Source organism: Acanthochromis polyacanthus, chromosome 14 (assembly GCF_021347895.1).
Source record: "Acanthochromis polyacanthus isolate Apoly-LR-REF ecotype Palm Island chromosome 14, KAUST_Apoly_ChrSc, whole genome shotgun sequence".
In the NCBI taxonomy this organism is placed as follows: domain Eukaryota; kingdom Metazoa; phylum Chordata; class Actinopteri; family Pomacentridae; genus Acanthochromis; species Acanthochromis polyacanthus.
The window spans coordinates 39,474,590-39,499,589 of NC_067126.1; the positions used below are offsets into that span (position 1 = coordinate 39,474,590).

General features: G+C 38.8%; 1 protein-coding gene across 1 annotated transcript in view; it reads left to right on the forward strand.

The window, feature by feature from the left end:
* The window catches only part of mgat4a (alpha-1,3-mannosyl-glycoprotein 4-beta-N-acetylglucosaminyltransferase A), a 51,613-nt gene that overhangs the window by 3,849 nt on the left and 22,764 nt on the right, over nt 1-25,000 (forward strand). The window contains exons 2-3 of the mRNA XM_051958500.1: nt 17,881-18,048; nt 19,313-19,453. Of these exons, the coding sequence (XP_051814460.1) occupies nt 17,881-18,048; nt 19,313-19,453 (309 nt within the window). The remainder of the gene's footprint in view (nt 1-17,880; nt 18,049-19,312; nt 19,454-25,000) is intronic.

The window sequence follows — 25,000 nt, forward strand, 5'->3', positions numbered from 1 at the left end:
TCAACATTCACCATGCTGCATTTAAGCTCGCTATGCGAATGTGACGGCACAAAACCAGGCCGCTGGGGCTGAAACAGGAAGTGAATTCATCATTCTTGTATTTACCTGTGGTTTCTTATCATGATGAAAAAGGCCTGTGAGCGTCACTGATGCTGCTATTTAAAGGTGAATGGCAGACAGAGCTCAGCACGCTGCAGCTTAAAGGCTCCCTGTAGAGGGTTTGACCTCTCGTAGGGCTATTGAACTGCTGTGCTGTTTTTATGAGTGGCTCCTCATTTTGTTTGTCACGTGCACATTGGCGTGCGCACACACATGCCAGGCCACTTGCATACAGTTGACAGGATAGAGTCTGATGGTGTCGCTCCGTTCTGGTGACGGGAACACGCCAAAATGTGCAGCAGTAAGACAAAAAGAAGACTGCAAACTGGTGATTATTTTGGATGCTAAAAATGAATGAATACTCTGACAGCGAGTAAGGGAATAATAACTCTAAAACAGAGTGTTTATTTCTGTTGTTTTGTATTCTATATTTGCAGTTTTTGTATCTCCAACACGTGTCTCTATGTGTCGTTGGCAGATTTCACAAAATGATTCTTGATTTGCAGTTCTTTGCTTATCGCTGCCTTCACATTTACTGTTTATCTTTGATCTACTTGTCTGTTCATAACCTGCTGTGCTCTGTGAAACATGGTATTGGGATTTGAAAATGGTGTTTGTTTATCACAAGTTCATCTCAGTTTAGACAAATATTCACCTTCTTTGGTTTATCAGGGATACGAGCAGCAATGCAGAGCTCTCTTTGGGCCTGGAGTTAAAGTTAAAGCACTTTTTTTTTTTTTCCAGTAAATTCCTTGCATTCTAAAATCTGTAATTCTTTGCACATATTTCTGGGTTTTTTCTGTCTTTTTGTGACAGATGATCAGATGTAGCAGTATCTTAGCTGGGTAGAGGGACAAATAAAAAGAAATGCTAATCAAATGTCGTAAATAAAAAAAAAAAAGGATTCGCAGACATTCTTTTGAAATGGTTTGGTCACTTCAGGATGCCTAAAGCTGGACTGTATGTTATTTATCAGTTTGCGTCTGTGCGTGTTAATCCCAGGGTGCATCAAACTATTAATGTGTTCGCTTTACGTCACAGGTTTTATTCTCGTACTTTACCTGGCGTTGCTCTGACTACCTGCCTCTGTGTTGTTTCTCGTCTTAACACGTTAAAGTGCAGCTTGTCTTTCCTTCTTTTTTTAAACCTGTGAGTCTCTTTTATGTCCCGTATCATTTCTCCCTGCAGTTGTAGATGGCTTCTCCTGTTGACTCTGCCCAGCGTGGGTGTTCAGAGTGTACTTGGCCTCGGGCATTGAGCCATTTTGGAAATGCAAATTTTCAAAGTCCGTTCTGGTATTTGTATACCGGAAACATATTTGTAATAAGGCTCACGACGGCGCCGTGTAATTAAATCAGTGCAGCTTCAGGACACATTTGCTCGTCTTGTTCCGGTTGCTACTGGGGAGGAGAGGTAATCTTCGGTGAAGTTTTGATTTATTGTTGCCGAACCCTTTGCTTCTGACAGCCCGTTCTGTTCCTGGTCACTCGACTGCTGTGAATGAGGGCTGTGCCAGTCAGCTGTCCAAACACTCCACGTTGAATGACTCTCCAGAATGTGTACTTCTCTGTCAGAGCCTCCTCCCTCCCCCAGTGAGACACCGCTCTCTGCTATCTCTGTGGTAACATCTCAAGTAGACCATAGGATATTAATGCAGAATAAATATTGATGATAAATATGGAGCTGGAGATGGACAAAAGAGGATGATGTAGCATTAAAGTGCAACATTTTCCTCTGTGAGATATGTTATTGATAAACTGGCACCAAGTATCAATGAGTTTTAACCCTCGTGTCGTCCTGTGTGTCAAAATTAAACCGTTTTAAAGTTTGAAAATGTGGGAAAAAAATCTATTTTTACAGTGAAATGTCTGTCCACGTTTTAAACATTTTTAGGAAATCTTTGAACATTTTTTGGTGGAAAAAAAGAAATATTAAAAATATTTCTTAAGAACATTAAAATAAAAATCAACCAAATCCAGTGAATTTTGCTGGATTTTGGTTAAATTTTTTTTGTGAATGTTCTTAAAGAAAATATCAGACATTTTACTGATATATATGTAATCACTTGAGATATTTTTACTCATTTTTTGGAAGATTTTTACTCATTTTTTGAAACTATTTACAAGAATTTTATTGAAAATTTGGGGGATTTAAAAAAAAAAACTTTTAAGGGAACCTTTTAAGGAATTATTGGAAATTTCTTCCTGAAGGTTTTGCAAATTTTCAGAAATTTGTGGAATTTTTTGCTGAATTTTTTGATTTTTTTCAGACAAGGAAACGTTTTTGGTGCCCGTAAATGAAGACAGCAGGAGGGCTAACAGAGTAAGGGCTGTCTGGGGAAAAGTGAGGTGGATATGTGTTTGTGTGACTGCAGGATAGAAAATGCACAAAAAAACTAGTATCCCAGGGTTTCTGTGCCTCGTCAGCATTCTCATTCTTTCTGTCCGTCTTACAGCCCACCTCAGGCTCTTCTCATTCTCTCTCTTGTAAGATTTGGTCTTTCTACTCTCTTCTTCCTTCCAGGCCACTTAGGATTTGTCTGGCAAACTGCCCTACCTCACAACGTGCACGAGCTGAACGTACACGCACACACACACACACGGTCAGATACTACAACCTAAAAGAAAAACACAATGTGCGAGCTGCATCCTCTCCGTTCTAGCTGCTGAACTCCAGCCTACCTTCCAGTATCTGCCTGCTCATTTGCCTCCTTTACTGCAATAACAGGAGCTATTTTTGGCCCCATTGTTTTTGGAGTGATGCGATGATAGAAGAAAGCCGTGCCGTTTACACAGCAGAGGAAGGAAAAGGTATAGGCTCCAGTAAAGCACGGAGGAAGGAAGAGTGTTTTATGCTTTGTAATTGTTAACTGAACAAATCTGCTGAAGCTGTGAGCATCTCAGAGCGTCTGAGGCTGGAAATCACACAGGAGGTCTTAATGTGGTGCTCATACAAACAGAGGCATCAAACAATGAGTGTCATTCCTAAAACGTCATCATTTCTCCAACTAGAACCTTACACTGGGTTCTCATACTAAGCAGGGTTTGTTCTTTACTGAGCTCTCCTGTTAGCCTAGCCCTGCTAGACCCATGTTCTGAAGGCACAAGGGTGTAGGAACGCTCGACAGGGAGGGAGGCGGGCTAAAAGGTTGTCTATCAAATCCCTCTGCAGCAATCGGGTAGGTATACAACCAATCAGCGCAACGAATAGGCTCATAGAGCGCAGGAAATCAGAGGATGCGGTAGTTCGGTGAAGCCTTATTTATACAGTCAATGGGTGAAGCTCAAGTATATTACAGACATGTTAACAGAAAGATTATTCAGAGTCGGTGCTAATGGAGCTCAACGACTGTTGTCGTTTTTGTTGTTGACCCTGGCAGAGAATTAAATTCGTTGCCGTGGGTTGTCTAGCGCGGCTAGGCTACTCTCCTGTATGTTTGTGCTGCTGCAAACACTACTGAACTATTTAATAACGCTTTCTATGGAGCGGTTTGATTCATTACTTCACTATTGCTCTATGAAAAGGGCTGGATGGTAAACGCTTATATCTGCAAACCATCATCTTACCCATGTTTTCATTCCTTTATAGCAGTGATCATCAACTGGCAGCCCGCGGGCCGAATACGGCCCGCCGAACCGTCCAATCCGGCCCGCGACCGGATTCCAAAATTGTGAGGATCAAAGAGAAAATATCATGTGGTCCACACTATTAAAGCAGTCAGTCCAGTCATTATTAAAGGATCTGTTTTCCACATCAACTTTTCGTTTCGTGGCCTTAGAGAGTGCCATTTTACCCGTGTTAAGAGGCCTTTTCCTGTCACTTCTGCGGTGTTTCTTTTTCAAGTGCTCTGTGAATAAAGTTGACTTGAGATGAGGCAAAATATCTCTATCACTCCTAGTGGTTGACTGTGGTACAGGTGATAGGAGCACTGACTCATAAAGGCTAAAAATGCCTTCAGTTTTGTAATGAAATGGAAAAAATATAAAAAATAAACATCAAATAATAATGTTATGCCAAAATTCGATTTTTATTTAATTTTTGTTTGAGGGTCCGGCCCCCAAAGTGACTGTCCGGTAAAATTCTGGCCCTCTGGCAAATATAGTTGGTGACCCCTGCTTTATAGTAAAAGCTGCTAAAACATTTTAACAAATCCTAACCAGGCGCGATGTAAACAACCCGATTATCAGAGCAGACATCACGGTTTACGCTGGCTGCAAAGGTTTCTCCTGACTGGAAAAGGCTGCGGTCCTCTACTATGCACCAAAATGCAAAAAAAACACTAATTCCTCGGTGACATCTAAAAGATCTACACACTGATATGTTAACATTTGTACCAGTGTGTGACTGACTTGTTGTTGTTAAGCAAACAGCTCTGAAGACATTTCCTTTACAAGAGATTCTTATCACAATTAGACTTCCTGAACAAAAGATTTACTCACTGACTGACAAAAACCACAGAAAGTATTTTTAAAAAGTGGGTTTGATTGGAAAATGTAGACATACTGCGATTATGGGGCTAGACTGATACTGTCCAACACATAAGGCTGACGACAAAGAAGTTGGCGGATGGTAGATTACGTAATCGTTGCCGAGTTTGATTTGATTGCCGCTGTGAAACCGAACAGACACTTCCTCTGCTTGGCTCATATCGTCTCATCAGTTTAAAGCGAGCAGCACAAGTACGTTTTCCTTCCACTCACTCTGCTGATTTTAATACGATAAACAAGAGATGTCTTCAAGCTGCAACACTACGCTAAACCTAACCGGCATCAGTCTCACTCTTAGGAACCGTATTCAGACTTCCAGTGCATTAAACCCTCCTGTTGTCTTCATTTACGGGCACCAAAAATATTGTTTTTCTTGTCTGAAAAAATCCAAAAATTCTGCCCAAAAATTCTCCAAATTTCTGAAAATTTGCAAAACTTTCAGGAAGAAAATTCCAATAATTCCTTAAGTTTAATTTTTAAAAAAAATCTCCCAAATTTGGCAAGAAAATTCTTGCAGATATTTTCAAAAAATGTGTAAAAGTCTTCCAAAAAATCCTAAAAATATCTACTTCTAATATTTTCTTTCAGAACATTCACAAAAACATGTTTGTTTATTTTTTTGTGAATGTTCTTCAGAATCATTTTTAACAAATGCCTGTTTTTCCACCAAAAAATGTTCAAAGATTTCCCAGAAATGTTGAAAGTGTGGACACCAGAGGTTTCACTGTGAAAATATGTTCTTTTTCCCACGTTTTCAAACTTTAAAACGGATCAGTTTTGACCTGCAGGACGACAGGAGGGTTAAAACAGACGTCCTCTGCTGTTAATAAGTTAGCAATCATTGTTGTGTCCCTCCTCGTGATTCCTTTCACTTCCTCCGTCCCACAAAGCTCTCCATTCATTCATACGTTCTCTTCATTTGCTTCCGGACTGAATTCTCAGACAGCAACACAATTTGCCCTCAGTATGGAGGGAAAAGAGATGGTGATTGTTGGACTCTATTGAACAATCTGTCGTTTAAGCCCTCTGCATACACTGGGACGGGTCTGTACATGTGGATTATCTCGTAATAATTAGGGCTGGACCCGATTATCCGAATATTCGTTCGTTATGGCGGTATCCGGATATTAATTTTGGTATCTGAATATTAGAAGACAAAACAAAGGCAAAATTTGGACCTGGGAGACCAGACGAACGGATCCGAATATTCGGGCTGTCTACGCCACAAGCCGCGGACGTTACAGGGCGGAACGAATATTTGGATATTCGGCTTTAATAGAGCCAGAAACCACTATTCGGGCCAGTCCTCGTAATATTTTGAGAGATTTTGCTCCAAGTCCGCAATTTTTGTGGTAAAAGAAGTAATTTTTGCTGCAATTGATGCTAAACAAGCAAGAAAGCATGTTCCCCTATGGTTAGAGAAGGTTGTTCCTATGTTTGTAGCACAGTACATCTTTTAAAATGGTCTGTTGGGGCAGATTTGACCTTTGATAGGTTTTAGATTGGTTCCTCAGCCTTAACATATGGGTCATTCCATATGAAATCAAAAATATCTGTCCGACCTTCGGATTCAAAGGTCAATATCAGCATGTGGGATGGGTGGTATCAAAATAAAAGACATCATGTGAAATTACAGGAATTTCCCTAAATTTTGACACCAAGCACAACTTGCTTCTATAAACCCTTCTATGTTTAATGTTGACCTTTGAATCTGAAGGTCGGTCGATATTTTTGATTTTTAGCTGTTCATATGTCATACATTACATACCATAGCACTTTCATTTTATACAGCTCCAATCCTTAGATAGCCAAATTATACCACATAAAATCTCTAATGGATATGATCATTAGTTTTTGTGTAATGGGGGGCCAAATGTAGCAGTTTAGAAGTTCGTGATGGATAAAATCGCAACTTTGTCATTCTCTGTAACATGCAATTATAAATATAAAGTAAATATTTTCACATTTCTGAGGACTATAGGTCACTGTGAAATGATTCTGAAAATTTCAGATCTCTGTCTTTTGTTGTTCAGAAGTTATAGAAGTCTGAAAATGGTCGAAAATTTCAAGTCTTAATTTTGGCTGCAATAATAGGGTACCCCCTACCTACTTCAAATGGCCGTAACTTTGAAACTAATGACAATAAAGCATTCAAATTTTGGATTTTCCCTTCATATATAATGTACTAAATGTATGTAAAAACTTACCAAAATCTGAGAGGGTCAGGTGGGGACCACTGGTTGAAATGATATGGAATGACCCATATACCTCAGAGGAATTTACAAAATAAGAGCTCCACATGTGCCGTTCATCCTTGTGGCCACACAGATGTTCAACTTGGGCTTTAGGTTGTTATGTAAGGGCAGATTTCACCTACTTTCTTACAGGTAGTATGCAACACAATGCACTGAAATCACCTCATGTAACTACATCAATATATTATTATTCTATAATCCTTGTTGATTAATTAATGTGCTGACATTTTAATGATTAATTTATTCATTTTTCTGCTTATTATACCATTGTAGTGTAAAGTGCCCTTTATAATAAATGTATAAATACTGTTTAGAATACTCAGCATAAAAACATTCAGTTTAACATTTTAAAGACCAGGAATGGCATTAAATCCTAACATGTCAGAAGCAACAGCAAGCAAGTGTTTTTTCATTCTTACTTGATTAAATAGCAGATTATTCTGTGCCTGTCAACTAATCAGAGAATCAGCAAATCCGTCGGCCCTAAAAATAGCCTTTAATGGACTCTGAGCTCTGGGTCCCGCTGGATATCATTAAACGATTGATCGGGGACGTCGCTGAAAGTGAAGTTTCCAAAAAAGAGAGCTGTCCCTGGCCGATCGTAGCCTCACAGCAGCCAAGTGGAGCCAGAGGAGTGGAAGGAAGCCAAGCAGGGCCAGGCTTTCAGCTCGGTGCTGTCAGACATTACGCCCTGCCACAAAGACAAACGGGAGCTTATCACGACTTCCAGCACAGGAGAAGATGAGCGGTGGGTGGAGGTCAGGAGGAGCAGGGAGCCCATGGAGAGGAAGCAAAACTAACAATCTGGTTTGGACAGTTGCCGAGGGGCCAAACATTAGCCAGGCTTTTCCTGATACTTCCCCACTTATTGCCCCCACAATCTTTTTTTGTTTTCACTTTTACTCTCGTGTCGTCCTGCAGGTCAAAATGGACCCGTTTTAAAGTTGGAAAATGTGGGGAAAAAATACATATTTTCACTATGAAAATGTCCACATTTTCAACATTTTTTGGGAAATCTGTGAACATTTTTTGGTGGAAAGACACAAATGATAGAAAAGTTTAAGAACATTCTCATAAAAATCAACCAAAATCCAGTGAATTTCACTGATTTTTTATGTGAATGTTCTTAAAGGAAATATTAGAAGTTTTACTGATATACATGGAATCACTTTGGATATTTTTAGGATTTTTTTTGGAAGATTTTTACTCATTTTTTGAAAATATTTACAAGAATTTTCTTGCCAGATATGGGAGATTGTTTTAAGGGAAACTTTTATGGAATTGTTGGAATTTTCTTCCTGAACATTTTGCAAATTTTCAGGAATTTTGGAATTTTTTTTGCTGATTGATTTTTTTTTTTTCAGACAGAGAAATGATATTCTTTGGTGCCCATAAATGAAGACAACAGGAGGGTTTAGTGAAGTGAAAGCTCTGCGGCGGCGTTCAAAAATAAAGGGACAGAATGGGATGAAGGTGCGCATTTTCTGTCTGCAAACTACCTGGAAGCGTTCAGGGAATATCAGTTGCCCGCTCATGGATCGACTTGCACTTCTTGTCAGGAAAATACCACCAAAAATCAATACTACTACTCTGTGCGTGCGCAGTATTATTTATGTGTGTCGCTGTGCTTGTTTTTTCGTTTTAAGAGGAGTGCTGGAAGATGTGAACCAAAAACTGGCATTAACTATTTTACTTTTTGAATGATTAGTGTTTGGATCTTTACTTTAACCTGCGGGTGTGGAAACGTCTCACACATGATAAAGCGGCTAAACTCTGAGCTGTTTGAAGACTGTAAGGTGTTTTAAGTTAATGTTGGAATATCTGTCATCTTTGGCATCTGCTCGCTAAACGCCAACACGCTCTGCTCTCCGTTTAAGAGCCCGGTTAAACGTTTTGTGTTGCACAAAGCAGCTGCAGTGTAGAATCACATGGCCAGCAGCTGCACCACTTGGGGGGCTTCATACATGCATAATGAATGTGGACATGCTTTTCAGCTACTAAGGACTGTCCAGATTGTTAGGGTTGGTTGTATGGCAAAATATGAATAAGAGCTGAAGGGCTGTCGAGGTAGATTAGTGGCTGAAAACTGGCCGGTGGCGCGCTGCTCCTGGTTCTGTGGCAGAATGCTGATTTCGACAACAGGATGCTGCTTTTCTGGGAAAACATGTGGCTTATTATCCACCAGCACATCAGGATATTACATGTCAGATCGGTTAATAAGAGTCAGAGCGAGTAGGAAGTAGTTCCAGTAAATGATTGCAGATTATTACCAGGGACACTGTTTCTGTAAAGGCGCATTTTGGTCTCATAGGTCCCACACAAAATCATCGTTTATTTCCAGTGATCCCCAATGAGGATATCTCTGAACACCAGCAGATGAAGCAAAATCTGTGGCTGCAGTGGAATATCTTCTGTTTCTGCATGTGTGTGTAATTGAGTTAAATGACCCTTTAAACACAATTTCCTCTGAACAGCTGCTGTAGAGTCATCTGCACCTCTAGTAAAAATTCAGCTGAGCTTGTATGATTCACTGCATTTTCACAAAAGCGGTTTTTAGCCGATTCTTTCTCCAGTTTACAAGAGCTGCTTGTTTGCCGGTACGTGCTGCACGCAGAGATTTCCTAATTGCTTGTTTGGATGTCATTTGAGGTAGATTGATTGTTAAATTGGACCGTTGTGTGCCTCAAAGTGAAAATGTGCCTGAAAAGCAGAATGTAGCTGTAACAGGACATCTGCATATCATGTCATGCAGACATAAACTGCACAAGTCCCTCATCAGCACTCACCAAGCCGCCGTCAGCAGCATCATCAGCACCGAGGACGAGGTCAAGGACGAGACTGCTGGGAGGCTTCTGATGAGCTGATGGATTGATAAAACTCTCAGCGCTCCGCCGAGTTCAGGGCTGGATTTTTGTTAAGTAATTCTCAGCGCTACGATTATCCTCGCCCTCACTTAAACTTTGAAATTCATTCAGAATTTAGATTTGGAGGCTCAGAGTGTGAATCTGTCTCACATATTCAGCCTTCAGATGCTTCAGTTACTGTAACTGAAGTCAAGGTGAGGACAGTTATTATGTAGCTATAAATGCATCTGTAGATATCAGAGCGCTGAGTGTCTAAATGAAAAACATTTCGAGCTGCATGTTTTATAAAACCACTCATTTTGGATGCTTTAACCCTCGTGTCGTCCTGCAGGTCAAATTTGATCCGTTTTAAAGTTAGAAAATGTGGGAAAAAAATATATTTTCACAGTGAAAACTTTCACATTTTCCACATTTTTGGGAAATTTTTTTAAACATTTTTTAGTGGAAAAAAGAAATGTTAAAAGAAATGTTTCTTTAAGAACATTTGGGAAAAAATCAACTAAAATCCAGAAAATTTTGCTGGATTTTGGTTGATTCCCTCCCCAAAATGTTCTTAAAGAAAATATTAGAACTTTAACTGATATATATGTAATCCCTTTAGATATTTTGGGGATTTTTTTTGGAAGATTTTTATTCTTTTTTTGAAAATATTTAAATTTTTATTTTTGAATTTTTTTATTTCTTGCCAAATTTGAAGATTTCTTTTAAAAATAAAACTTTTAAGGGAAACCTTTACGGAATTTTGTCTCTGAAGATTTTGCAAATTTTTAAAAATTTGGGGTATTTTTGTAGATTTTCTTGGGATTTTTTCAGACTATTTTTATTGTATTTTTTGGTGACGTAAATGAGGATAACAGGAGTGTCAAAAATACGACTGATCCAGGTAATCAAAGTTTATTTGTATAGTCCTTTACAACAGCCCAAAGGGTGACCAAAGTGCTTCACATTAAACAACAAGATCATAACTTAAAAACACCACAGCAGAGGTTTTAAACATGCGGCCCGTGGACCAAAAGCGGTCCTCCACAGGGAGGGATAAACCGCAATAAAACGGCGCTAAATATAACATCTAAAAGAAATAAAAGTAAAAAAAAAGTCACCATGCAAGGTTTTAGTTGTGATTTTAATCACATCAAATCATGTTTATTTATACAGTATATTTTAAAACGGTCTGAATTGAAAGTGCTATACGTGTTGTAAGCCGTGAAATATGTGCAGAAACCAAGAATGAATGAAGATTTGTAAAATCAATCCAGACATAAACACTTTAACACTTGTTCTTGAGACCCAAGTTCCTGTTTCCTGGGAAAAGCAATTCAGCAGATGTTTTTTACAGGAATTAGACAAAAATAAAACACTCGAGCAAAGAAGAGATGGAAAATGTATTAAGCCACTTAGAACTGAAGAAGCCTCTTGGGCGAAAGAAACACAGAAGAAGTCCAGTTGCCGTCTACTGAAGCTCTTCAGATCATCATGACCTGGATGGTCCACAGACGTGAAATATATTAAGACACTACCAAAAGCAGTCTTCTTAAAGCGTCTTTACTCGTCTGTCTTCATTTACAGACACCAAGAATTTGTTTCCTTGTTGGAAAAAAATCCAAAAATTCAGCAAAAAACTTCCCCAAATTTCTGAAAATTTGCAAAACCTTCAGGAAGAAAATTCCAATAATTCCTTAAAAGTTTTATTTTAAAAAAAGTCCCCCAAATTTGGCAAAAACAATTCTTGTAAATGTGTTCAAAAATGAGTAAAAAATCTTCCAAAAAAAATCCTAAAAATATCTGAAGTGATTCCATATATATCAGTAAAACTTCTAATATTTTCTTTAAGAACATTCACAGAAAAATCAACCAAAATCCAGTGAAATTCGCTGGATTCTGGTTAATTTTATGTGAATATTCTTAAAGAAACATTTTTTCAACATTTCTTTTTTTGCACTAAAAATGTTCAGAGATTTCCCAAAAACGTGGAAGCTTTCACTGTGAAAATATTATTTTTTTTCCCACCTTTTCAAATTTTAAAACGGGTCAATTTGACCTGCAGGACGACACGAGGGTTAAAGCATCTCTAGGAATATGAGAATTAAAGCACCACCTTCAAGTACTGTATTTTATTAGTAGTAGTAAAGTCTTAACATGTTTTTTGTTTGTCAGTGAATATGAGGCCTGAGTGTGTTTGTTATGAAGGCTTTCTGTTGAATGTCCAGCATGCATCCACCCCCTCATTCCTCCTACATAGCTCATTAATAAATAAAATAAACTACACAATAGAATGGAGGATGACACATAAGGACAGAACATCTCAGGAGGGCGGTGGCTGTGAAAGCAGAACAGAGGTGTATGCCAGGATTAAAGCAGGAACGCCACAGAGCACTGGCATATATAGGCCTCTAAAAATACTGAAATATGAACAACGGTGTGAAGAGAAGAGGCTGGATGCTAACGGAAAGGAGAGGAGACGTTGTGAAGCTCACAGCCACTTAGCCCTTCCCCCACCGCTCATGTTCTGGAGAGCCGAGAAGAATAATGAGATTTTATAGATATAGTCCAGACCTCAGGTAGCTGTAATTATTTAATGGATTTTTCAGTCTCATTCAGAGCAGGAGTGTCCAACATGAGGCCCGTGGGCCAAAACTGGTCCTCCAGAGGGTCCAATCCGGCCCTCAGAGTGTAAAAAATTACAGAGAAGACATTAACTGCAGATTGTAAATTATAAAACTATAAATAATTTCTAGATCATTTTGATTATAAAGTAAAATAGTAGATTGCTCATTTGTTATTTTGTGTCTCATGTTTGTAATATTTGTGTTTTTGTGCTTACTTTTATCATTTGTGTCACATTTTTGTTGTTTTATGTTTCCCTTTTGTCTCTTTTTTTTTTTGCTTTATTCATTGTTTTGGGAACCGTTTTTGTCTTTTTGTTTCTCACTTTTGTCAATTTTTTTCTCGTTTGTGTCCGTTTTTTTGTCGATTTGAACTTTTCTGTCTAATTTTTTTTGTCTTTTTATTGTTTTGTGTCCTTTGTCTCATTTTTTCTCATTTTATTTCTTATTTTTGGCGTTACGTGTCTCGTTTTTGTAATATTTTGTCTTGTATTTGCTGTTTTTTATGTGTGTTTTTTAAAGTAAAATCCTCTGTGGTGCACTTGGTTGAGTTGGAATCGAGCTTCAGAGGTTGTCTGAGACCGGATTGAGACCATCTTCTCTCAAGAAACTTAGTGCAGTTTGTCGGTCTGTGGCCAACCGGAACCAGGAGGGAAAATGAGCTAGAGTCTGATTTAACCCTGCTGTTGTCTTCATTTACAGGCACCAAAAAATATTGTTTCCTTGTCTGAAAAACATCCAAAAAATTCAGCAAAAAAAGTCCCCAAATTTATGAAAATTTGCAAAACCTTCAGGAGGAAAATTCCAATAATTCCTTGAAAGTTTTATTTAAAAAAATCCCTCATATTCCTGTAGATATTTTCAAAAAATGTGTAAAAATCTTCCCAAAAAATCCTAAAAATATCTAAAGTGATTACATACATCAGTAAAACTTGGAGTATTTTCTTTAAGAACATTCACAAAATTCTTGGGCCACATGTTTGACACCCCTGGCTTAAAGTATCCGACTGTGACGTCTTTAATTACAGATCAACCTAAAGTAAAATAGTAGATTGCTCATTTGTTATTTTGTGTCTCATGTTTGTAATATTTGTCTTTTTGTGCTTACTTTTATCATTTTTGTTGTTTTATGTTTCCCTTTTGTCTCTTCTTTTTTTTTTTTTGCTTTATTCATTGTTTTGGGAACCGTTTTTGTCTTTTTGTTTCTCACTTTTGTCATTTTTTTTTGGTCTCGTTTGTGTCCGTTTTTTTGTCGATTTGAACTTTTCTGTCTAATTTTTTGTCTTTTTATTGTTTTGTGTCGTTTCTCTCATTTTTTGTCATTTTATGTCTGAGTTTTGGCGTTGCGTGTCTCGTTTTTGTAATATTTTGTCTTGTATTTGTTGTTTTTTGTGTGTGTTTTTTAAAGTAAAATCCTCTGTGGTTCAGTTCCAGGTGACTAAACGTTGTGTTCTTTTGTAGACACTCTGTGATCTGGAAGTTGTAATGTGGAAATGATAAACTGAGGATGAATGTTGATGAAATTGAGCTTCTTTTTCTTCATAAACTTCAGGTTGTTCATGATGTTTAGTGAAAATATAGTTCCTTAAATGTGGACATATTCAGAATGAACCTTTTTGCTCTAAAACAAAGGAACCATCAGGAGTTGTGGTTATTTATAGGTTATTATGCTGTGGTTTTACTGGTTCAGCTCACTGGAGATCAAGCTGGGCTGAATGCTGAACCTGAACTAGAATAAATTTGGCTCTCCTGGTCCAGAGGCTGTGGACCAGTCAGGTGTGCTCACCATTCACCAGCATTCACCTGAACCGTTCGCTGTGAGATGTTCGGCTCTGTTTTGTCACTTTGGTACGTCCTGTGAGCAGGTTACAGATGTTCTGTGCGTATTGAGAAACCTGCGCTCCCAGATCAAACATTCGGCAGTTTCCCCTGGAGCGTTTTGGCAGCTCACCAACTGGGAAAATACTTTACCACTTTTAATAAATGTGAGCGATTCATCGGCTTTCTGCCGTACGGAGCTCACGCTGAGCCAAGCACAAATTGTTCTTCTACACCAACAATTGTGCAGTTTCTTGAAGCTGAAATTGCACTGCTGGTTAAACTAAGTTCTATAAAAAAATGCTGCACCTGTCTTCATGGACACTTTCCTGCTTTATGAGAGCTTTTTCCTGTTGATAGCGTGCAATGTTTGAGGTCTTCACTGTTATGTATGACTGTGGACAATTAGGTACTTATGAAGATCTTTGCTCTTTGAAAATTTAAGTAGAAAAAGAAAGAAGCTCTGGGGTTTTTTTTTGTCTTCTCTGCTCCAAACCTTGACTTCAGTCCTGATATTCACTCTGAGCTGTGAACTTGGTGCACGGTTACACCCTTTTCTTGAATTTGATAGTGATGCCACTTGATTGACCCGTTTTGTTTCTGAGCTTGAGCGACAGGCCTTTTATTTCTCAATAATGGGAGTGACTCTTACCTGAAATGCCAGAAGATTCAAATTCTGCCCACTGTTCTTTGGCATTAACACACTGATCAGATAATGCCCTTCTTGAAAGTGAAACTGATGATTGATACACGAGAAAACGCCCACAGTTTCACCACCTACACTGAAAAAAATGCCCCTCTCAAACTGAAAAGAAAAAAAGTAATTGCATACATATCAGTAAAACTTCTATTTTCTTTAAGAACATTCACATAAAAATGAACCAAAATTTGCTGAGTTTTGGTTTATTTTTTATGTGAATGTTCTTAAACATTTTTAACATTTCTTTTTTTCCACCAAAAAATATTCAGATTTCCTAAAAATGTTGAAAATGTGGACATCAGAAGTTTCACTGTAAAAATTTATATTTTTTCCCACATTTTCAAACTTTAAAACGGGTCAATTTGACCCGCTGGACGACACGAGGGTTAAACTTATTTTGAGTTTTCTTGTAAAATTCAACTCAAAACAAGATAATTTCAAGATTATTTGACTTAACAATAAATTTCAGATGTACTGTCTGAAACCCCGTCCACACGAAGACGAAACGAGGTCTAAACGCATAAGCGCATCGTCCACACGAAGACGAAACGAGGTCTAAACGCATAAGCGCATCGTCCACACGAAGACGAAACGAGGTCTAAACGCATAAGCGCATCGTCCACACGAAGACGAAACGAGGTCTAAACGCATAAGCGCATCATCCACACGAAGACGGCGTTTTGGAGGTCTGTAAATAATCATTTTTGAAAACGGGTTCCAGAGTGGAAAGACTCTGAAACGCCGTTTATGCAGCTCCGTGTGTCCGGGCGATCCGCTGCTTTTCAGAAACGCTTGCGTCATAGTTTCGTATCTTCATTGACACGCATGCGCCACACACAACCACGACAACAACAATGGCGGCGTACAGTGTAGCAAATGTGCTGATGAAGCTCTCTGCTTACAACTTTTGCCGCAAGTCCGCGTTCCCACAGTTTTTTTTCTTCTGTTTGCGTGTTTCCGTCATATCGTTACAGCGCCCCTAGAGGTCTGGCATGTGTTTTACAGCGTTTCCATGCGTATCGAGTGCATTCATGTAGACGCACACAATTTCTGAGACGCCTTCGTCTTTATGGCGATCGTTTTTGAAACTGCGCAGCGTTTCGTCTTCGTGTGGACGGGGCCTTAAAACAAGTCCCTCCATCTTGCTGAAATATCACTTGGTAAATGAATTTATCTTGAATCAAGTGGGATGAGACGTTTTGACTAAAAATAAGATGAATAGACTTGGTAAGATTTAGCGTTTTTGCAGTGTACTGCACGGGAAATGTACAGTTAAAGAGAAACCGTATCAGTTTGTTGTTCCTCTTCCTGCCGTGCTCGATGTGTGTCCTTTTCTTTGCTCTGAGGGTTTGCAGGTGTGGTTTTAACTCAGCAGACCTGGAGTCCTACAATCAAAGCACTGATGTGAAGATGAAAGTCTCGTCTTAGTTTTGAAGCTGCCCTTTTCGTGAGCGTCGGGCCAAATGACAGCAGCTGTCTGTGTGTCTTAGAGATCAACATTCGGGAGGAACAACACAGATTCTGTGGTGGACAATAGCTCAGTCAGAGCAGTGATGGAGAGGGAAAGATAAAGCGAGTCTGGGTTTGGTAGCAGTGAAGGACTCCGTGAAAGGGCACAATAAATCTACCAGAGGAGGAAGATCAGAGGCAGGCCAAACCCACTGTCTCCCTGTAAGCTCCTAAAGTTTGGAACAAAGTCAAGTCTGTGCTACTGAGACTGACACTGGGACTTGCAGTGATTATTTCTAACGACCTCCAGTACTTGTTATTTTAACTATTTCCAGAGCACTTTATCCAATAATTCACAGACGACACGATAAAACGACGATACACTGATTCTTGTTTTTGTTGCTTCCTTTCGTGCCACCAGTGCAGCTCTGTCGGGGCATTTCCACCGGGCCTCTGGGAGTGTCTGGGGGTATTAGCAGGGGATCCTTCGGGTTTGTGTATTTCACGGTGGAGCCTCCTTGGATTGGACTTGTTCTGGCACGTCCTGTGAATGCTACATGAGATCTGGGGAGCTTCGTTGGGCTCTTTGTTGTGTTCCTCTTGTCGTTCCTGAGCAGTGTTTGCAGCGTGGGGGGGCACATTGTCCTGCCCTGGGGGGCAATTGGGTCAACTACAATGTGTAGGTGGGTGGTAGCATGCCTAAATGTTAATCACTTTACGTTTCAGGGGTTGATTGTGTAACTGGAAAGGAAAAAAAGACGAATTTGCACCTGAAGTCTGTTTGCTCTGGTCTGAGTTAGTTGAAGAGTTTGTAAAACTTAAATAAACCAAAATGCACGATTACAAACCACGGGAGAATGCTTTATTGTGTCTGGGGCTGAAGCAAAAGTCGAAAGCTCGCACCGCCAGAAGTCCTGCATTCTGGACTAATACATGGATCTGTGAGGTAAACATTACTACAGTTCGGTTCATTCTCAGGTTGCCTGCTGCTCTTACTACTACATCTACGCCAGCTGCTCCAGTTTGTGTGTTCTGTCACATCCTGGAAGCCCACCTAGATACCAGAGCCGAGAAACTCAAACTTGCACTTGGTTGAGTTGGAATCGAGCTTCAGAGGTTGTTTGAGACCGGATTGAGACCGTCTTCTCTCAAGAACCTCAGTGCAGTTTGTCGGTCTGTGGCCAACCGGAACCAGGAGGGAAAATGAGCTCGAGTCTGATTTAACCCTGCTGTTGTCTTCATTTACAGGCACCAAAAAATATTGTTTCCTTGTCTGAAAAACATCCAAAAAATTCAGCAAAAAAATCCCCAAATTTATGAAAATTTGCAAAACCTTCAGGAGGAAAATTCCAATAATTCCTTAAAAGTTTTATTTAAAAAAAGTCCCTCAAATTCTTGTTGATGTTTTCAAAAAATGTGTAAAATTCTTCCCCAAAAAAATCCTAAAAATATCTAAGGTGATTACATACATCAGTAAAACTCTTTACGAACATTCACAAAATTCACGGTCCACATGTTTGACACCCCTGGCTTAAAGTATCCGACTGTGACGTCTTTAATTACAGACCAACCTGCTAATGTACCCTCTTTTCCTTTTCCTTGTAGAGAAGCTGATAGCGTATCAGCGGGAGTTCCACGCTTTGAAAGAACGCCTTCGTGTGGCCGAGCACAGGACGCTGCAGCGCTCGTCTGAACTCAACAACATCCTGGAGCAGTTCAGACGTGCCATCGCTGAAACCAACAGCAGTAAAGATGCCCTCACAAACTTCTCAGGTAACACGGGACACGTGCAAACACGCACATGACAGCAGGCCGAGTGGTTTTTGTGCGGCTGACGTGGTGGCGTCGTCTGTAAATTCTGCAGTGTTTCAGTCAAATGTTCCACCTTTTATCGGCTCTGCATCCTCTGCTGTTTCGGTGTAAATCAAAAATGTGCTGCCCTTCCAGGTGTGACTAAAGGTTTTTCGTTTTGCTTGCTGTTCAGGTTTGTGACATTGCATTTTTGTGACAGTTTTTGACCAAATCTTGTCAAATCAATGACTTTAAGTTCACTTTTTTGTAATTGATTTCTGGGGATAAAGGGGTAGACATCATAAGACTCGTCTTCTTTCTGCTCCCTTTCATTCGTGTTTGGTGACTGTTGTATTTACAAGAAACTTTTTTTTTGTTTTACAAATGAATGAATGAAAACAAACAAACTTTCAGAGGAGAAGTGCTTCTCTGGAGTGAGCTTATTTCCAGTAAAATGAAATGAAACATCCTTTTACTTGGACTGAGTCGAGCCAGAGTTATAGAATGTAACCCTCCTGCTGTCCTCATTTACAGGCACCAAAAAATATTGTTTCCTCGTCTGAAAAAAGTCCAAAAATTCAGGAAAAAAATTCTCCACATTTCTGAAAATTTGCTAAACCTTCAGGAAGAAAATTCCAGTAATTCCTTAACAGTTTTATTTTCAAAAAATGGCAAGAAAATTCTTGTAAATATTTTTTAAAAATGAGTACAAATCTTCAAAAAAAAATCCTAAAAATATCTAAAGTGATTACATATATAGCAGTAAAACTTCTAATATTTTCTCTAAGAACATTCGCAAAATCCTGCAAATTTCGCTGGATTTTGGTTGATTTTTATCTGAATGTTCCTAAGAAACATTTTAACATTTCTTTTTTTCCACCAAAAAATGTTGCAAGATTTCCCAAAAACGTTGAAAATGTGGACATCAGAAGTTTCACTGTGAAAATATTTTTTCCCCCACATTTTCTAACTTTAAAACAGGTCAATTTGACCCGCAGGACGACAGGAGGGTTATGTCTCATTGCTTTTTAGTCTTTATGACATTTTGTCTTCATTTGACAGTCGAGGATAGGAAATGAGAAACACAGAGGGGCTATGAAACAAAGGTCCTCCAGTCTGTAGTTGAATCGAGGACATTCTGGTCATGTGATGTGCACCATGTCCCTGTAATTCCTCACTCCTGTCACCGTTTGATGAAACTGAGAAGGGGGGATCCGTCTAACTGGCTTCTTTGTGCTGCTTCCAGACGAGACACAGAAACTACTGAAGGAACTGGCAAACAGGAAGCCTCTCCAGGTGCCAAACATCTACCACCATCTGCCTCACCTCCTCAACAATGAGGGCAGCCTGCACCCCGCGGTGCAGGTCGGTCTGGGCCGCACAGGAGGTGAGAAAACGGACACACTGGGTTCTGTATAACAATAGTGCTCCTGATTTATGAGGCTTTTTATTTCCCTTTTAGAGTATTTGCTTTCTACAACATTTTGCATCACATTTTAGTTGTTCCGTCTCTGGTTTTATTTGTTTCGCATCATATTTTTGGTCATTTTCTGTCACATTGTGGCCATTTTATGTCATTTTGTGCCATGGTTTGGTTGTTTTACTTCTTTTTGGGATAATTTTTCACATTTTGATCATTTTGGCATCATGTTTTGGTTGTTTTACGTCCTTTTGTGGGTATTTTGCATCACATCTTGGTTGTTTTACATCATTTTGTGGGTATTTTGCATCACATCTTGGTTGTTTTACATCATTTTCAGGTTATTTTGCATAAGATTTTGCTTATTTTATGTCTTATTGTGGGTATTTTGCATCATATTTTGGTTGTTTTACGTCCTTTTGTGGGTATTTTGCATCACATCTTGGTTGTTTTACATCCTTTTCAGGTTATTTTGCATAAGATTTTGCTTATTTTATGTCTTATTGTGGGTATTTTGCATCATATTTTGGTTGTTTTACTTCTTTTGGGATAATTTTTCACAGTTTGGTCATTTTGGATCACATATTGGTTGTTTTACATACTTGTCAGGTTATTTTGCATAAGATTTTACTTATTTTATGTCTTATTGTTGGTATTTTGCATCATATTTTGGTTGTTTTAGGTCTTTTTGTGGGTATTTTGCATCACATCTTGGTTGTTTTACATCCTTGTCAGGTTATTTTGCATAAGATTTTACTTATTTTATGTCTTATTGTTGGTATTTTGCATCATATTTTGGTTGTTTTAGGTCTTTTTCAGGTTATTTTCTGTCTTTTTGAGAATATCAGTGTTTGAGCCTGCTGACATGTAAAGAAGGACAATTTACTTTAGAATATGAGACTCAGTGATGTGTTAGAGCTCCACAGTTGGTAATAAACCTCATAACGCCGTGATACACACTATCATATAGAACACATCACCAGAATCAGTAACTGGAAGAAAAGTTGACTCCACCAGTTTCAGTTTGACCCTGAAAGAAAGCCAGACTTATCTCTGAAATAAAAGCTTCAGCTTGTTTGCAGTATGCTGAATATGTTCATGTACACACGTGGACAAAATTGTTGGTACCCCTCAGTTAAAGAAGGAAAAACCCACAATTCTCACTGAAATCACTTGAAACTCACAAAAGTAACAATAAATAAAAATTTATTGAAAATTAAATAATCAAAAACAGCCATTACTTTTGAATTGTTGATTAACATAATTATTTAAAAAAACAAACTAATGAAACAGGCCTGGACAAAAATGATGGTACCTCTATAAAAGATTGAAAACTATTTGACCAGAGTGACATGATTAACTCAGGTGTGTCATTTAATTGACATCACAGGTGTTTCCAAACTCATAATCAGTCAGTCTGCCTATTTAAAGGGAGACAAGTAGTCACCCTGCTGTTTGGTGAAAAGGTGTGTACCACACTGAACATGGACAACAGAAAGCGAAGGAGAGAATTGTCCCAGGACATCCGAAAAAAAATGATAGACAAACATCTTAAAGGTAAAGGCTATAAGACCATCTCTAAACAGCTTGAAGTTCCTGTGACAACAGTGGCTCATGTTATTCAGAAGTTCAAGACCCACGGGACAGTAGCCAACCTCCCTGGACGTGGCCGCAAGAGGAAAATTGATGACAAATTGAAGAGACGGATCGTTGGAATTGTATCCAAAGAGCCCAGAGCAACCTCCAAAGAAATTAAAGGTGAACTCCAAGGCCAAGGTACATCAGTGTCAGATCGCACCATTCGTCGTTGTTTGAGCCAAAGTGGACTTCATGGGAGACGACCAAGGAGGACACCACTGCTGAAAAAAACTCATAAAAAAGCCAGACTGGAATTTGCAAAAATGCATGTTGACAAGCCACAAAGCTTCTGGGAGAATGTCCTTTGGACAGATGAGACCAAACTGGAGCTTTTTGGTAAGGCACATCAACTCTATGTTCATAGACTCAAAAACCAAGCATACGAAGAAAAGAACACTGTCCCTACGGTGAAACATGGAGGAGGCTCAGTAATGTTTTGGGGCTGCTTTGCTGCATCTGGCACAGGGTGTCTTGAAAGTGTGCAAGGTACGATGAAATCTGAAGACTATCAAGGCATTCTAGAGAGAAATGTGCTGCCTAGTGTCAGAAAGCTTGGTCTCAGTCGCAGGTCATGGGTCTTCCAACAGGACAACGATCCAAAACACACAGCCAAAAACACCCAAGAATGGCTGAGAGAAAAGCGTTGGACTATTCTAAAGTGGCCTTCTATGAGCCCAGATCTGAATCCCATTGAACATATGTGGAAGGAGCTGAAACATGCCATTTGGAGAAGACACCCATCAAACCTGAGACAACTGGAGCTGTTTGCTCATGAGGAGTGGGCCAAAATACCTGTTGACAGCTGCAGAACGCTCATTGACAAATACAGAAATCGTTTAATTGCAGTGATTGCCTCAAAAGGTTGTGCAACAAAATATTAAGTTATGGGTACCATCATTTTTGTCCAGCCCTATTTCATTAGTTTGTTTTTTTAAATAATTATGTTAATCAACAATTCAAAAGTGATGGCTGATTTTGATTATTTAATTTTCAATAAATTTTTATTTATTGTTACTTTTGTGAGTTTCAAGTGATTTCAGTGAGAATTGTGGGTTTTTCCTTCTTTAACTGAGGGGTACCAACAATTTTGTCCACGTGTGTATGATCTATCCTACCTCTTAGTTTGACTGAACAGGGATTCCCTCCTCTTTTTAAATCTCTAATTTCTGACATGTTCTTGCACTTTGAGTCTTTAAATCTTAACAAGCCTGTGATGCACACTCTGCTTTTTTAATGCTGTTTGCTAAAAAGAAAAAAACAAACAAAAAAAACCCAGTTAATACTCTATTGAAGGAAAGTTCACACTGGGAACATCAACTGAAGTTATTTACAGCCTGTTTAAAGTTATTATGCAAGTATGTTATAAGAGAATATCGAAGGAAATATTAATGTTCATTCGCTCAAATTTGGAAGTTTGATTTATATTGAAGAACTAAAACTGTAAAAAGCCCAGTGATATTTATACGCAAAAATTAAAGGTATTTTAGAATAATTTAAGGAAAATACTATGTAAGAAGTGTTTAAAGTTATTATGCAGATCAGATTTTGTATATTTATCGGGCGAAGATGAAACCAAAACTACTGAAAACGAACCAAAATATATTTATTAACCAACAAATAACCATAAATATTCAGCAACAAGTCCCATTTACTGGTACACAATGTTCAGGAGATCACTTGCTGACATATCCACCTTTCTTCTGGATCACAGCTATCAGACGCCTGTCAACCGAACTGGTCAGTTCTTTGATGGTCTCTTTGCTTACTCCATCTGCGGCAGCTTTCACCGTGTGCCAGAGTTCATCCTTGGAGGTGTACTGATTTCCGTTTCTGTTTATGACATACTTGCATAATAACTTTAAACAGGCTGTATTTTATTTACTCTGCATGTCCTGCCATTAGCCTCTCATTCATGGGAATTCTTCTGCTCCTGTTTCATGGTTTTCTATTCACTGCTATTTCCAGCCTGTTTATTTGTAAGTTTTTTCTCCTTTTTGCCCCTGAAGCAGCCGCATACAACATGTGACCTCTGCTGTATCAGGTTCTCTTTAAGAGGATTACTTATCTGGCTTTGTGAATGTGATAGGTGGAGTGAATTTGGGGCCCGGAGGAGGGAAGTTTAGTGGCTGAACGGCTCAAGTGGCGCTTCCACATTCCTAATGACAATGACTGAGGGGAAGGACAGAGGCCCTGGACAAATTACAGGAAAGGAAGGGACGTTATGACAGATGGTCGGGCATTCGTTACCTGCAGTCAAGGTTTCAGGACTCTTTGGCTTTCTTTGAGAGATGAGAGGGGATGCCTGCCCTCTGATAATGAGTTTGTTGCTGCCTGCTGCTTTGTTGTCACCAGCTTTCCACCCTGAAGTCAGCTGAGTTCATTGGAATTCACGGCGAGGCTGGAGGTGCTGCTGCAGGGAAAGGATGGCTGATCTGTGTGGTGGTGGGTCACAAACACTAATGACTGCACACAGACTCTTTGCCCCGTCGCTAACCGTGAATGCCACATGACATACTCGATCGGCCGCTGACAACTTTTGCCTTAAAGCGACAGCAGTGACTTTAAAAAAGCTTTTTTTCCCCAATTATTCTGTTGTGCTTAGGCTGCGTCTGCATTTTTCTTTTCTTTCGTTTTTTTTTTTTTTTTTTACGTTCACTCTTGTTTCCCTGCTAGTCTAAGCATATCTGACATTGGGATATTTATAGCTGCGCAAATTAGGACATCATCCCACTTGAAACCGAACAAGGATTATGGGAAGAAACAGCTGAGGCCACCTCTGGGACATGTATTGTTGGATGGGATCGACTCCATCCCCTTATCGACAGAATCAACAAGAGTCCTTTACCTTCCACTTGTGCTCTTTCACATAGAATAGAATAGTTTTATTGTCATCACACATGGGGGCATGACGGTGCATTAAAACGAGCTAAACTAACAACAATAAATAAGAAAATCAAATGTACATATAAAACAAAACTATATTAGCCCTCCTGTTGTCCTCATTTACAGGCACTAAAAAAATATTGTTTCCTTGTCTAAAAAAAAAAATTCAAAAAATCAGCAAAAAAATCCCCAAATTTCTGACAATTTGCAAAACCTTCAGGAAGAAAATTCCACCAATTCCTTAAGTTTCCCTTAAAAGTTTTATTTAAAAAAATCCCCCAAATTTGCCAAGAAAATTCTTGTAAATATTTTCAAAAAATGAGTAAAAATCTTCAAAAAAAATCCTAAAAATATCTAAAGTGATTACAGATATATCAGTAAAACTTCTAATATTTTCTTTAAGAACATTCAAATAAAAATCAACCAAAATCCAGCAAAATTCACTGGTTGATTTATTTTATTTTATTTTTTTTAATGTGAATGTTCTTAAGAAACGTTTTCAATATTTCTTTTTTCCACCACAAAATTTCCCATAAATGTTGAAAGTGTGGACATCAGAAGTTTCACTGTGAAATTTTATGTTTTTTCCCCACATTTTCAAACTTTAAAACGGGTGAATTTTGAGCCACAGGACGACAGCAGGGTTCAGAATTCCAACATATGCAAAAGAGGCAAGATATATAAAGCACAATGAGGAGGGAATGAGATCAAATAAAAGCCAGTAACATTGAATAAATACTGATAAGAGATTGCATGTAAGCAGCATTATTAAAAGTTACACTGCGTTATTGCTTAGAGGTTCGTAGTCTGATGGATGATGCGTAAAAACTTATTCAGCCTGTTTGTTCTATATTTTAAGGATCTGAGTCTCTTTCCTGATGGCAGCAGGATGACTTTTCACTTTGCTTGTTGTCAGACAACATCAGTTATTCTCTAAGATTAGTTTATACTGACCAACTGTTTAACATGTGACACTCAAAGATCTCTTTTTCT